This window comes from Microcaecilia unicolor, chromosome 9, assembly GCF_901765095.1.
Source record: "Microcaecilia unicolor chromosome 9, aMicUni1.1, whole genome shotgun sequence".
Classification (NCBI taxonomy): Eukaryota; Metazoa; Chordata; class Amphibia; order Gymnophiona; family Siphonopidae; genus Microcaecilia; species Microcaecilia unicolor.
This window is the reverse complement of record NC_044039.1, coordinates 58,547,715-58,564,091: the sequence shown is the minus strand read 5'-3', so window position 1 is coordinate 58,564,091 and position 16,377 is coordinate 58,547,715. Positions and strand designations below refer to the sequence as shown.

The window sequence follows — 16,377 nt, the reverse complement described above, 5'->3', positions numbered from 1 at the left end:
GCACTATGGTGCAGTCAGTCACTGTGGGGGACTATAAAAGAAGCTGAGATTGAAAGCATACATGCTTCTGATCACACACCAGTGTGGGTAATAGTGGAAAAATTGGGAAAGGAGTGTGGAGGCCGAGTGTGGAGGTTGAATGATACTCTGATTGCGGAGGAAAAAGATTGTCAGGATGTGCGTAAAATAATAAAGAAGACTATCTTCAAGTCAATGATAATGGGGAGGTGACAGAAGGGATTCTATGGGATGCCCTCAAGGCAGTAGTTAGGGGGCATCTTATTCAAAGGGGTGCGCAAAAAAAAAAGAGGGACCGGGAAGCACATGAGTTGCATACACGAAAGACACTGGCACAATTAGAGGCTAAACACCATGCTACTGGGGGCCCACAGACTTAAAAAATTAGTAGATTGTAGAGCAGAATTGCAAAAAATACAATTGAGAAAGATGGAATATACCAGAAAATTGATGAAACAAGTTTTTTTAATTTAGCAATAAAGCGGGTACTATGTTAGCGAGAAGCTTGAGACAAAGGCAGGTGAAAAATATGATTACAAAAATTAAAGGTGCTCGGGATGAAATATTGCACCAAGATAAGGACATAAGCAATTTGTTCATTTTTACACAAAACTATACTCTAAAGGGGAGTTGGTGTCCAAAGGAAAGATGCGAGAATATTTACAAGAGCTAGATATACCACAAATTACAGGTCTGCAAAAGGCTGAGCTCGAGGCTGAAATTACCACGCCAGAGGTTCTTAGGGTCATTAAAGGGTTAAAACTGGGAAAGGTCCCTGGCCTCGATGGATATACAGGGCAATATTACAAGGTATTTGGGAAAGAACTGGCACCATTATTAGTTAGGGTGGGCAATGCAAACTTTGGGGGCCAAGGAGTTCCTCCTAGTATGAGGGAAGCAGGAATATTGGTCATTTTAAAACCAGGGAGAGATCCAGCAGTGTGTGGATCATATAGTCCAATATCTCTGCTGAATATTGATGTAAAAATTTTAGCCAAAGTTATGGCAGATCATTTGGGGAGAGTGTTGCCTCATAATTCACGAGGACCAATCAGGATTCATAGCACATAGACATGTGGCAGACAATATTCGCTGTACTTTGAATATTACATGGGGGGGGGGCACAGAGGAGGGGAGATTCACTGACATTGCTGGTTGTGGATGCTGAGAAAGCAAGACAGGGTGGAGTGGGAATACCTGTGGGAAGTGATGAGGGCTATGGGAATGGGGGGCGCATTTCTAGAATGGGTAAAAGGTATGTATACATTCCCAGTGGCACGTATAAAAGTGAATGGAGGGTACTCAGAATATTTCCCAATAGCAAGAGGAACGAGACAAGGTTGCCAATTATCTCCTCTGTTATTTGCTATTTCCATTGAACCCTTGGCTTTGAGAATATGGACTCAGACAGAGGAGTTAAATTGGGGGAGGGGGGGGCATGAGCACAAAATTGCCCTGTTTGCAGACATTCTTTTTTATGTATCCCAGCCATTACTGACACTGCCTATTATAATAAGGGAACTGGAACTATACGGTAAAGTGGCGGGGTTTTTCGTGAATTACGATAAATCTGAGATGATGGGAATTACTAGCACAGAGGTAGAGCTGGAGCAGCTGCAACAGGCATTCCCTTTTAAAATGACGGACCATAGTTTTAGATATTTGCGAATTGTAATACCAAAAGATCTAGATAACCTCTTCTTGTTAAAATTATACGCCTTTGCTCAGGAAGGTGAGACGGGATTTGATTAAATGGAAGAATAATTGGTTGTCATGGTGGAGGAGAATAGCGGTAGTAAAAATGAACATTTTACCCTTTTTTTTTTTTTTTTTCAGACACTGCCTATATTAGTACCCAGAAGGGAAATTTTAAAACTAGTCAGATATAGTGACCTTTGTGTGGGCAGGCAGTTCGGCTAAGCTGTCGAAAAAAAATTTTGTGGGGGAAGGTAGAAGAGGAATGCCAAATATATAGTGGTACTATTGGGCGTCCCAATTAAAACAGAGAGGGGAATGGAGTAAAGTAGACTTATCTCCAATTACTAGGCTAGAGCAAGTTTTTGTTAGAGAAGGAAAGTTAGATGGTCTGCTGTGGGCCTCGGTCCCAGAGCAGACATATATGGGACTTAAGATCTTCCTTATCTCCCCACACCATGAAGAGATGATATACAAAAGGATTCAGCATAAGAGGGACAGGGAATAGATATACATATGCATGGCTTACACAGGAACCCAGGTTCCCGGGGGGACGGAAAAATAAGGTATTCCAAAATTGATTTCAAAAAGGGCTCATACGGTTTCATGAGTGCCTAGATGAGGGTAGAATATGGACATCTGAAGAATTACAGGAAACATATGGGTTAGAAGAGTCTGATTTATATGTGTACATGCAGGTCAAACACTATTAGTACAGAGAAATGGGCCAGAGAGGGATTCAAAGATCAAAAGGGATTTGAAAAAGTATGGGGGGATATGGATAAGTGGGGAAAAGGAATTTCACGGATTTATGGACACCTCAGGGGCAGAGTTTTATGAAAATGACCTATATGGAGGCATGGGAAAAGAACTTGAATCAGGATGTTTCGGAGGCAGAATGGAGGAGGGTATGCTTGGAAGTCAAGAAAGCCTCGGTGTGTGTGCTCATTAAAGAAAATGCGTATAAAGTGCTGAGCAGATGGTATTATACCCCTGATAGAATTAAAAGAATGTTTTCTGAGGCATCTGATAGCTGTTGGAGATGTAGAAGGGAGACGGGAACTTTTTTCATGTTTGGTGGGTGTGCAGTTTGATTCAACCTTATTGAAAAGATATAACGGATAAGTTGTCTAAAGTTCTAGAAAAGTACTTTTCCATGTGATCCTAAATGGTGCCTCCTGGGGTGGGGGAACCAGAGGGGAAAGAGATGGCAACAGAGATTCAAGAGAATGGGGTTAGCCGCCGCAAAAACCACTATTGCAATGCACTGGAAAAAGTCCGCTGGGCCAACTGTAGGTAATTGGGCTGAGAAATTTAAAACCATTATAGAGTTGGAAAAATTGATAAACGTAAGGGGAGATATAATCCAGAGGCTCCTGAATGGATTCATCTAACAGATATTGAGGGGTTAAAAGGGTTATAAGCATAATGTTAAAATAAAAATTAAATTTGTTGCAATGTCATATGCTGGAGCCAATGGCTCGTTATTTCAATAAAAATTCAAAGTTAAAAAATAAATAAATAAATAAATGCCATGCATGAGAGGTTAACTAGCAGAAAGCAAAAAAAAAAAAAAAAACCCCCCCCCCCCCCCTTGCCTGATGCATCTAACAGTATCTCTACACTCAACTACAGCAAGATTGGCCGTCTGACAGGAGAGGCTGCCATTTATGATTAAAGGTCTACTGCCTATTGTGAAAAATTGCAGACGCTCTCTACAATCTGCCAGACTTTCACCTACCAATGTTGTATAGAAGGGAGCTGTACCTTCCACCTGGCTGTGATAGCCAACGAGGCAGCAAGGAGTAGGTGAGAAGAGATGTCATTTGATAGAATTCTTAGATCAGATGACTGAGAAGCCCAACAGCATCATGTAGTTCTCCAAGGGAAGGAGCTCTCCAATCACTCGGGAGATCTCAACTGTAACCAGAGACCAAAATATCTAACTTTGGGCATCCCCACCATATAGGGTCAAAGTCCCCTCACTCCAAGAACTCCTGCCAGCATGTATCTGGGTTCACCCTGTAAGGAGTGGAGGAGTGGCCTAATGGTTAGTGCAGCGGGCTTTGATCCTGGCAACCTGGGTTCAATTCCTACTGCAGCTCCTTGTGACCTTGGGCAAGTCACTTCACCCTCCATTGCCCCAGGTAGGAAAAAAAAACCACAAAGCTTGAGAGCCCCCTAGAGACAGAGAAAGTAACATAGTAACAGACGGCAGAAAAAGACCTGCATGGTCCATCCAGTCTGCCCAACAAGATAAACTCATATGTGCTACTTTTTGTGTATACCTTTACCTTGATTTGTATCTGTCATTTTCAGGGCACAGACCATATAAGTCTGCCCAGCACTATCCCTGCCTCCCAACCACCGGCTCTGGCACAGACCGTACAAGTCTGCCCAGCAATATCCTCATCTCCCAACCACCAGCCCCGCCTCCCACCACCGGCTCTGCCACCTAATCTCAGCTAAGCTTCTGAGCTAAGTACCTGTACATAATGTGTACATCTAGTAGTGCTATAGAAACGATTAGTAGTATCTTATGCAATTTTACCGGGGTGAGGTACGTTCTAAACAAAATTTCATACTGCATGTCCAGATGTGTCAGACATTTGAGTTAGAGCAGACCATAACTCCTCCCAAACCTCTTCCCGCCACCTGGGGTCAGCTTGCTCCCATTGTACTGTGTATGGAATCACTCCCCTAACACTTGAAACAATTCTTCCTGAGGGAAACATTTTGCACCCTGATACAATGGCAGACTACTGCAGTGGAATCTATGCGGGATGCAAATTACAAACCTTAAAGAAACTTCAGACCGCACAAAACACAGCAGCTAGACATATTTGGAAAAAAGTGATTCGAAAGCACAAAACCCCTTTGCGAAAAGCTACACTGGCTCCCAATCAGAGAACACATTGACTTCAAAATCTGCACCATGGTTCACAAAATCATCTACGGTGAAGCCCTGGGATACATGACAAACCTGATCGACTTACCAACCAGAAACATATCCAAATCAACATGAACATTTCTAAATCTGCACTACCCAACCTGCAAAGACCTTAAATACAAAAATCAACCTATGCATCCAGTTTCTCCTACATTAGCATGCAACTATGGAATGTATTACCAAAAGCCTTGAAAATGACGTACGACTACCTAAACTTCCGGAAATCACTAAGGACTAACCTGTTTCAAAAGGCATACCCTACCGACCCAACTTAAATGCCTGAACTCTGCAACACAACAAAACTCAAGTAGGTAATGGACATATCTCAACTCTTCTACTGTACGATTCCCTAATGTGGCAACGCTACATGAACCTTATCCTACCACAGTATCACTTTGTATTTGTTCTCCGGAGACAAAGCCTCTCCAGTACTATGTAAGCCACATTGAGCCTGCAAGTAGGTGGGAAAATGTGGGATACAAATGTAACAAATAAAATTTCCCATAAGAATCTTATACAAATCTGCCACCAGGCCTCTACCGTTATGCCCTTGATATAATAATTCTTCTAATGGCATTAGTTGTCTGAGGAAATCCTGTTGATATACATGTAGGACAGAAGACACCTTTGGCTTCTCTTCCATGCCCTATCTCCTCTCATGGGCGAAATTCCCCCTATCATACTCGCCTCAAACCCAGCTCAGACGGCAGACATTGCAAGGTCACACCAACGTAGAACAGAAAGGACCCCACACTCGCTTCTTACACACTGCCGCAGGCAGGGTGCAGAGTAAGCTTGGTAGTAACAGTGTCAATGTGGAGAGCTTCATGTCAGGCGCTATTCAAAGATGGCAGAGCACTCAACAGACGCAGAGCCCACCAGAACAAAACCACCACTGATGTACCCAAGAAATGCAGGGAGGCCCTCTGAATCGCAGCAGCAGTACAAACCACAGACTGCTGGAGAGCCGACAGAGAAGAAAGCCAACAAAGCAGTAGCTCCAGCAGATAAAATCAGTACACCAACCAGCAGGATTGAAGATACCAGTCTTACAGTGTCAGTGGATGAGCCATAAGCTAAAGGAAACGTACAGGCCACAGACGACCACAGAGGTGGGAAACCAGGGGCGAGGGACCTGCCCCCACCAGGTGTACTCCAACTGACTGGCAAAGCCATGCCAAGCCCCCAGCTCAACTAAGTTTAAGGGAACATGTTACGAGCACAACAGAGCTCCACAGATGTCTGTCCACTTGCCGAGATAGAGAGAATACAGAGGTTAAGATGGCTGCACGTGTCCACATAGAACTTCAGAGATTTACTCTTATCTCCACCTGCTGATAGAGGGACATAACCCACTCATCTGATTTGTGGGATACTATAGAAGCAGCTTTTGGATTTGCAAACGCCGTACATTATAGGAAATAACATGAAGTGCAATCCTACATCGGAATATGACAAATAGTCTCAGCATATTATATAAAACTTAAATAGTCTCTCAGCATAGTATATACACTTGTAAAAAAAACCAATGACATCCCATCCCTGCTACCACACATCTTGATATTTCTCCCTTCACCACAACCCCCATACCCAACTACATGCACTCTTGCTAACATTAAAAATTGAACAACCAAAAAGCACCCCCTAAATCTCAGCCTCACCCCCCATCCTTCATTTAGGACCCCAGAGAATGCGCTTATAATTTGTTGGCGGTAAATATGTAATAGGCTCTTATGTCCACCCTCTCTGATCAGGTTATCAGCAAGTGTGAGGTCACAGCCCTCAAAATGTTACAGCAGCTAGGGGATAAGTAGTCACATCCCCATTACTACTACTCCACTTACCACAGAGTATCAAACAGTAATCCAAAGATAAAAAATGTAAGAGTATAAAGGTGCTGCTAAAGCTGCGCCCAATTCCAAGTCCGGCAGTCATCTGCCAACAATCTCAGTAGTTTCATCCAGTAGCACAGGGGACATTATCACCTCCAGTCGATTGTTATAGGTGTCGGGATTTGGGTTCGAGTCCAGCTTTAAGCCTTTCAAATGCAGTCTCCCAATGATGGTCTGGTCTTTTAAGATTGTTAGAGTCAAAGGGCAGATCATATAGGAAATGCTAACCACAAGCTGTACTTTTATATCAGAAAAAGTAATTTGTTCTCCCTTCTACTAGATCTTAAGGACGGCTGGGTACAGCATTGCCATTTGAATAGCATGTGAATATAGTTGGAATTTCACTTGTCAAACCATACTTTTTTCGTCCAACTCCGTACTATAATCCTGAAACAGCCAAATAGAAATGTCTTTATATTTTAGTGGGCCTTCTCTATGAGACCACTGCAGAATTAGCGCCACATTTCTGAAGTTTAAAAATTGAGCAATTTGAGCAACAAAGGACTTAGCCTTGCTCCTGGTGGCAGTGGATGTTTGGGTATTCTATGTGCATGTTCCACTACTATGTCCCCCAGGAGGATTGGGGAGGCAAATAGGTCCTGCAGAAGTTTGTGGACAAATTCCACTGTATTATTATCCACCAGCCCTTCAGGGAATCCCAGTACTCTCAAACTGGACCGCCTGGACCCGTTTCCCATATCATCAATTTTGTTAAGTAACATTTGAATAAGATCGTGCACCCCCAATTAAGAACTGCAGATCTTCCTCAGCTGAGAAAATGCACTGCTCCGAGTGCTCCATTCGTTCCACCAGATCCAAGCTCCAACAGAACACTGCCCAAGTCTGCTTGTATCTGGGTAAGTGTAGTATGAACAGAAGCATTTACTTTCTTTGAATGTGGCTAAAATCACCTCTATCAGCTGAAAGAGGTGGTACTTCAATACTGTCCAGAGTCCAAGGAGAAGCACAACCAGAGCCCACGTGCCACCATATTATGGCAGCATACACTGTCGTAGTCTGTTGCCTGGTCAGTTTTTGAGATTTAGGCAGTGGCTGAGAAGACCCTGTGAATCTCCAGGTATCTTTCTGCATCTGGAACCCCCACTCGTATCTCTAGAAACATTAATGCAACTCCTGATAAACAGTTTATTAGCAGTACTAGAAAGCTCCGCGGCAGCACAGGAGAAGCACATCTGCATTCAAGCAGCCATCACGTGATCCCCCATGAGTAAAGCATTTTGTTTATTTCCCAACACTGGTTGAAAGAGGATCTTGAGGATATGGATCACCTTGAGAATTTGTGGGTAGCCTTGGGGAAGCTGAAGGGCCCAATTTATAGTGGAGGAGAATTTCAAACATTTAAATTTATGATTCAGTGGTTACATGATTCGGAGGAAGAATTTAGTAAAGGGGTGTAGTACAAATTCAGGAAGTAAAAACCTTTGTGCTAAAAAAAAAAAAAAAAAAGCATACAAAGTTGTCTGTTGGTATTACACCCTGGTTAAGTTGAAAGCGATGTACCGGGGCGGAGGGGCTTCAGATATTTGCTGGCGACGTTTAGTAGAGAAGCACCTTCATATATATATGGTAGAGTTGTGTAAAAATTCAGACCTATTGGACTGAGGTGATTTGACTATTGGCGAGAACCCTGGTGACTCTTGAGCCCAAACTCTGCCTGCTTGGAGTGGGAAACCAGCATGGAAATAGGTGGCAGTCTTTGCTCAAGAGGATGTGCTTAGCTGCTGCCAAGTGTGAAACAGACAAGTGGAAACAAATGGACCTACTGTAAACAACTGGAAACTTTGGCAGTGGTTTGTGATTTGGAGAAATTGACAGGTATTGATGTTTTGATCCTGCACAGAAAGAACAGACGCAGCTTGCTTTAATACTGAATTAGATATTGTATGGGTCGGAATACTTTGGGAGGTGGGGTAATGGTTAAAGGTGTTTGGTGCTTTTTGTGGCGAGGTTAGCATGGAGAGGTCAGCAGTTACAGGGAAAGGCTGTGAGTTGAGAGGGTGATGTAGGAAGCTGAGTTGGGAACAGATGGGTTTGGAGGGTGGGGTGTCGGCCTTATTGAATTGGACTGCATGTTGTGGGGGGGTTAAGTTAAAAAAAAGACCTTTGAGAGCCTATTCTGTTCTACAGGATCCAAACGATTCTCAGTGCCAACTACCAAAAGCAAAAAAGGTCAGACACCAACATTATTCTGTGCAACAGGAAGCCTCAGTAAAACATGTTGGTTTGAACTTTTGCTTACATGATCTGTGTTCAAAGTCAATAGATGCAATGACCAATACATGAGATATAGGCAAGAATGACATTTTTGCTATGGAAATAGCATGGGCAGGACTGGAGTGTGGGGATCATTCCTGCCCCAGATCAGTAGACTGACTACTAGGGCTTTGAGGAAAAGGGTTTCATATGTGCTTGGTAGAAGGGATCATGAAGCAGGTGCTCAGTTAGGCCTGGGCAGCACTAGATCTCCTTGTGTTCATTTAAAGTTATTTCTGATAAACAGCTTTGATGGCCTTGGCTCAAGCGGCAAAGTTGTACACCCACCAGACCCGACTACCCCGCTTCTATAGCATTCCCTTTGCATATAGCTCACAAAAGGTCAGGCAAGCAACATTTGTGTCTATTTTATATCTTTAAAACATTCAATAAATATTAGTCTATGCTTGAAAAATAGAATACAAAGTTTCTAATCCAAGACATCCAATGCCAACATTTGTAAATGCACTACACAAGAACCACCTTTAACATAAAAGTATAGCCCTAAAAACTCTCGAGAGGTTCCTAATGACCTTCCCTTCAGCCTCAAGGTATCATCTTTTCCTTACTTTACTAAAATAAGATATCACATCAAGCCACTAACTAAAAACCTTCCTATTGCAAGGGAAAGAATGGATATGGAACGGTACATCTTTAGCCTATCAAACACCACACCCTATTCAAATACCTAAGATGACCATAGGCTTACTCCTCAAGAATAAGATCTCAGCTAGAATCTCACAAGTTCTGTAAAATGAAGTTTATACCAGTTTTACATACAGATTGGTCATGAAAGTTTGGGAACATAATTGAATGTCTCAAACTTTCACACCTGCAAAGAATAAACTAGCAGAGATGCCAGCCTTGTTCAAAACTTGAATACATTTAGTTAACTTGTGCTTTAGCACCAAGACCAAAATGAACTCACAAGTGGTTCCAGCCACAACTTTCTCACTGCCTTCAAAGAGATCCCAGAAATAGAGTACAGTTTGCTCCATTTGATCTTCAAGACTAAGAACAGAAAAAAAAGGATCCAAGTTAAATTAGTTAGACAACCAGATGCATGCAATCAATAGCATTCAAGTGAAGGGATTTCTACTGACTGTACCTTTCTAAAAAAAAAAAAAAAAAAGGTTGAGTTTAGTGACCAATACCTGTAACTAAGTTGTAGATTATGACAGCTAAACAATTTTCCATGATGCCATCACACCAACTCTTCAGTTTTCCGTGCAGAAACATTTGCCTGGAATACTGAAATAAGAACTAGGACATCAGCCCATATATGATAAACGATGACACTTGCGTAGCTATATTTTCCTCTTACACACCTAAATTCACTTCAGTATTAGTTTGGTTGCTCCCAAAACTTGGTACATCCAGGAGTTGCTTTTAACAAAAAGATTTAAAGATTAAAAAAAAAAACAAAAACTAAATACTATAATGGAAATTGACAGTTTCTCTTTTGCAGTCCTACACAAGCATATGCAGCTAGCCAGTCACTGGCAAAGCCATCACCTTGTCCTTAAGTACTTATGAAAGAAATTAAGAAACTACACCCACTCCATATTAGCATATTAGCCCAGTTCAGTCCTCATTCTCACCCACCCTAGCTCAACGCTTCATTTATAGTCAATTCTAAATAAGACAAGAGGGGAATTATCAATTTTCATTAGTTTTAATTACATTTAGTTTCTAAGAAGCAAACCTTAAATAAATTACAAACGATCATTATTTTTACCTGATATCCCTAGTACCTTAAGAGGTTTTAACAACTCTGCACTGATTTAAAAGAATGTTATTTCTTAGATCTTTGTCATTTATTGTTCCCATTTACCCCTACCTTCCCTTACCATGATTCTACTTGTATTTATCATCGACCGTATTGGAGCTCCCCAATACGGTGACTTGTAAGCCACATTGAGCCTGCTAATGTGTGGGAAAATGGGGGATACAAATGCTGCAAATAAATAAATACTAAGATACAGACAGTGGTCCAGCAGCGAGAGGAGTACTATCCAGTCTTTTGCATCGTGTCACATGTATGATTATCTTCTATTTCCTGTCCCCTGTGCCTCCTTCCCATGTAGGTTAACTCTCATGGTAGCTCAACTTTCAGCATTTACTCAGCTAGTTCGCAGTGCTTCACAGTTCGCCCTAAGTGCAGGACTGGACTGACTTATTACGCTAACCTGCAACCTGTGGTTTCCCCTGTGGATTTAATTTCAACCTTCTAGCATATCAGCTGTCCCTCATCTCAATTGCTGGATTACAGTCTTCGTCCATCTCACCTCCTGCTACCCCCTGGAATAATCATGTTCTCATCTTCTACAATCCAAATTCTCTGTCAGCCCTGTTGCACTCTGCCCTAACTGCTACTGAACCCTCTTACGCTCACATTCCCATCATCTCTGGTCAGAGGAGACTCTCACCCCGCATGCCATCTCGTAATTCGTCACAATTTGCCCAACTAGCTACCTCTGTTGCTCCTAAGCCCCACCCTCGCAAGCAATATCATCACACTCTGGTTCCCATTGTGCATGCGAATCAAGCGCAATTCCAATCATTTCATGTGGGCTATATAAATGCGAGATCTGTAGTGAGTAATCCCGAACTAATATCCGACGATTTCCTCAGATGCTCTAGACATGTTGTTCATCACGGAAACCTGGATAAGAACACCTAAAGACCCCATTGTGCTGGATCTCTGCCCAGCAGGCTACAAGATCATCCACTGGGACAGATTAGACAAGCGAGGGGGCGGGTTGGCGCTCATTTACCGCTCTCACCTCATAGTAGATGCAAGTTCGGTTTTGATCTCCTCGTCGCTGGAAGTTGCTGCTGTCAAGGTTCATCATCCCTCCCTTCATGGCCAGCTGGCCTGTGTGCTGTTTTACAGGCCACCAGTTACCTGGTCAAGCAGTCATTCTGCGCTTCTGGATTTCATCTCTAATATCTGCATGAACAACTCGAATATACTTTTCTTGGGTGATCTCAACCTTCATTTGGATAATCCCACATCCCCAGAAGTATCCCAATTCCTGGATTTTCTCCACCTTTGTGACCTCGAATGTCCTATCTCTGGTCCAACTCACTGTAAGGGTCACTCACTTGACCTCCTCTCATTTAAATTTTTAGACGATCAGAACTTTTCTGTTCATGATATTAGCTGGCTGGAAACGGCTTGGTCGGATCACTTTAAATTACAGTTCACACTACGCTGGCAAACCTCAGGCCCCCTCCGGCCTCGTCATTCTCACCAACATTACACCAGAGGGGTCATTGACCCCAGCTTGTTCTGGAGGTCTCTTTATAGTCATGGCTCGGATCTGCAACCATCCTCGCCCACTTATCTCACTGACTGGGATCACACTTGTAACGCAGTGCTGAATACAATTGCACCCCTGCGTCACAAATCCTCGCACATTCGTAGATTATCACCCTGGTTCTCAATAGACCTGAGAGCTTTGAAACGTGAGGTACGACGTATGGAAAGAACCTGGCGAAAAGGTAAATCTGATCAGGCTCGGGAGGCATGGAAAAGTAGTCACCGCAAATATAAACATGCCATCCGATTTGCAAAGCGCACCTACTTTTCATCTAAGATGCAGGTGGCTGGCCGGGACATCAGACAGATATATCAACTACTAAACACCTTTCTAGATACTCGCAAGCTAGAACGCTCCAGTGTTGATCCTCCCTCAGCTACACAACTTGGATCTTACTTCAAGGAAAAAATTCTTACCCTGCGGTCTTCAACCGTCAGCTGTCTCTCTGACGTGGATGACTTTCTGGCATCCTTGGACGTGCCTTCGGGTGCTTGCCCCGCTGACCGCTTTTGGACCAAATTCAATCGTCTGTTACCCGATAACGTGACTGCTGCTCTACGTAAATTCATAAATAAATGCTGCAAATTAGACGTATGTCCGACTCATCTCCTAAAAGTCGCACCAAATTGTTACATTGAAGAACTGACTTGTTACCTTAACAATATGTTAAGCGCAGGATTTTTCCCGCCAGGTCATGGAAACATCCTTTTCACTCCAATCCCAAAAAATTCAAAGATCAAGCCAGATGTCATCTCTAACTATCGCCCAGTGGCTTCGATACCTCTAGTTATCAAGCTGATGGAGAGCCTGGTCAATGTTCAGCTCAACGAATTTCTAACTAATTTTGATATCCTCCATCATTCGCAATCAGGTTTTCGAGCTCATTACAGCACGGAGACTGTCCTGGTTACCCTCTTATCCAACTTTCGACAAGAACTATCTGTTGGACGAAAGATTCTCCTGCTACAATTTGACATGTCTAGTGCTTTTGACATGGTGGATCATGAACTCCTGCTCCATCTACTGGATACTTTTGGTATAGGAGGACCAGTTTGGCATTGGTTCAAGGGTTTCTTGACCTCAAGGTCCTATCAGGTCATGGTGAATTCCCACACCTCTGAACCGTGGAATGCTTCTTGTGGGGTCCCTCAGGGCTCTCCCCTCTCACCTACCCTATTCAATATAATGATGATGCCTCTAGCCACAGCACTTGCAAATCTGGACCTCAACCCTTTCATCTATGCGGATGATATTACAGTCTACATCCCTTTTCAATCCACAGTATCAGAAGTTGCTAACCTCATAGATGCCTGCTTCTCCACTTTAGAACAATGGGCCAGGGTGTTTCGCTTCAGGCTAAACAGGGAAAAAACTCATTGTCTCATCCTCTCGTCCAAGCACGCACATGTAACAGACACAATGCTTCCAGTTCTGGGCTCTGCCCTCCCGATTGACAACAGCCTGAGACTTTTGGGAGTGCACCTGGATTCACATCTCCAGCTGGTTGATCATGTACACTTGGTCTCCAAAAAAATGTTCCAGGCCATGTGGAGGCTTCGACGTATCAGATACCTCCTTCCCAGAGACTTGTTCCGTACCCTTGTCCACTGGCTTGTCCTATCCCACCTGGACTATTGTAGTGGTATTTATGTGGGTTGCCAGGCCTCCTTACTGAAAACTTTCCAAACGGCTCAGAACACCGCGGCGAGGCTCATCCTAAACGAGCGGCATTTTGCACACGCTGACCCCCTACGCTTTAAACTTCATTGGCTACCTGTACAGGAGCGCATTACTTTTAAGATCTGCTCCCTAACACATAAAATCATCTATGGGGATGCCCCGGAATACATGTTCCCCTTGATTGACCTTCCGCCTAGAAATTGCCAACCCTGCTGCTCGGTCCTATCTTCACCTCCATTTCCCGAATTGTAAGAGAGTCAAGTATAAGAAAATCTTCGCCTCGTCTTTCCGTTACTGGAGTCCCAAATACTGGAACACGTTACCTCGCCACCTTAAAACTCAAGTGGACCATGCCCTTTTTAAGAAGTTGTTAAAGACATTCCTCTTTGCTAAGACTTATCCCTCAATTTACCATGTTGATTAAAACATCCCTTGTCCCTTACCCTACTTAGTTCACTTTGTTAGTTTCTTCCCCCATGTTTACTTCTCTATGCTTGCCTAAGCTGTTAAGTTTGTACTCTTATGTAATTCTCTGTAAGCCACATTGCGCCTGCATGTGTGGGAAAATGTGGGATATAAGTAACAAATAAATAAATAAATAAATATTTGGTGAGATGTCCTATATGTGCTCGATGCAAAGAGCTCCTAGCTCTCAGAGAACGAGTCAGTTTTCTTGAGGCTAGAGTAGCAGATTTGGAGGAGCTAAGGGAGACAGAGAGGTACACAGAGGAGGCCTACAGGGATGTTGTAGAAAAGCCCCACCTCTAATCTGGCAGCCACTGTGCTGCCTTGAAGGAGAGAGGCCTTCTAAAAGAACAGCTTCACCCTGGTGCAGCTAAAAGTAATCCTGTGGATAGGACCAGCACACCAGGGAATGTAATATACTCTCGAACTGAGGATGTCTCCAGGAGTTTGTGCCCAGGTGGGAAGGGTTAGGACGGTTGTTGTAGTTGGTGATTCGATAATTAGGCATGTAGATAACTGGGTGGCGGGTAGATGTGAGGATCACCTGGTCATTTGCCTGCCTGGTGTGAAGGTGGCAGACCTCACGTGTCACCTAGATATGATTTTACACAGTGCTAGGGAGGAGCCAGCTGTCTTGCTACATGTGGGTACCAATGACATAGGAAAATGTGGGAGAGAGGTTCTGGAAGCCAAATTTAGGCTCACCTCTACCCATACCATGTGCAGGGCCTAAGAAATAGGCAGAGCTCCGGAGTCTCAATGCATGGATAAGACAATGGTGCAGGAAGGAGGGTTTTAGATTTGTTAGGAACTGGGCAACATTCTGGGGAAGGCGGAGCCTATTCCAAAAGGATGGGCACCACCTTAACCAGGGTGGGACCAGGCTGCTGGCATCGGCATTTAAAAAGGAGATAGAGCAGCTTTTAAACTAGAAACGAGAGCCTTGAATCAAATAGATTGAAAATTCTGCTGGAAACAAAACACTTCTTGGAATCACTGTGGATTGAAATTCCACGTGTAAAGGGGAAAAGGATTGTGATAGGAGTGTATTACCATCCGCCTGGCCAGGATGAACAGATGTATGCAGAAATGTTAAAGGAAATTGGACGCAAACAAACTGGGCAACACAATAATAATGGGCGATTTCAATTACCCTGATAATGACTGGGTAAATGTAACAAGCCATGCTAGGGAGATAAAATTCCTTGACAAAATCAAGAACTGCTTTCTGGAGCAGCTGATACAGGAGCCGACGAGAGAAGGAAAAGTTTTGGCCGGCATGGTCAAAAAGTGAGGTGAAGGAAGGTATTAGAGATAAAAGAAAATCCTTCAGAAAATGGAAGGAGGAACCGACTAAAAATAATAAACAGCATAAGGAATGTTAAGTCAAATGCAAAGTAACATAGTAACATAGTAGATGACGGCAGAAAAAGACCTGCACGGTCCATCCAGTCTGCCCATCAAGATAACTCATATTTGCTACTCTCTGTGTATACCCTACTTTGATTTGTACCTGTGCTTCTCAGGGCACAGACCATATAAGTCTGCCCAGCACTATCCCCGCCTCCCAACCACCAGCCCCGCCTCCGGCACAGATTGTATAGGTCTGCCCAGCACTATCCTCGCCTCCCAACCACCAGCTCTGGCACAGACCGTACAAGTCTGCCCAGCACTATCCCCGCTTCCCACCACAGGCTCTGGCACAGACCGTATAAGTCTGCCCAGCACTATCCCCGCCTCCCGATCTCGACTAAGCTCCTGAGGATCCATTCCTTCGGCACAAGATTCATTTATGCTTATCCCACACGTTTGAATTCCATTACCGTTTTCATTTCCACCACCTCCCGCGGGAGGGCATTCCAAGCATCCACTACTCCCTCCGTGAAAAAATACTTCCTGACATTTTTCTTGAGTCTGCCCCCCTTCAATCTCATTTCATGTCCTCTCATTCTACCATCTTCGGTAGACAAAGAGGGACTTTGAAGAAGATTGCGTTGGAGGCAAACAGTAAAAAAAAAAATTATTTTTTTTTTAGGTATATTAGAAGCAGGAAGCCAGCAGAAGAATCGGCTGGACC

At 43.5% G+C, this 16,377-nt stretch overlaps 1 protein-coding gene across 1 annotated transcript in view; it reads right to left on the bottom strand.

Moving 5' to 3' along the window:
* CAPRIN2 (caprin family member 2) overlaps positions 1-16,377 on the bottom strand; it is a 701,412-nt gene that overhangs the window by 521,232 nt on the left and 163,803 nt on the right. Inside the window, 1 exon segment of the mRNA XM_030214677.1 lies at positions 9,758-9,840. Within this exon segment, the coding sequence (XP_030070537.1) occupies positions 9,758-9,840 (83 nt within the window).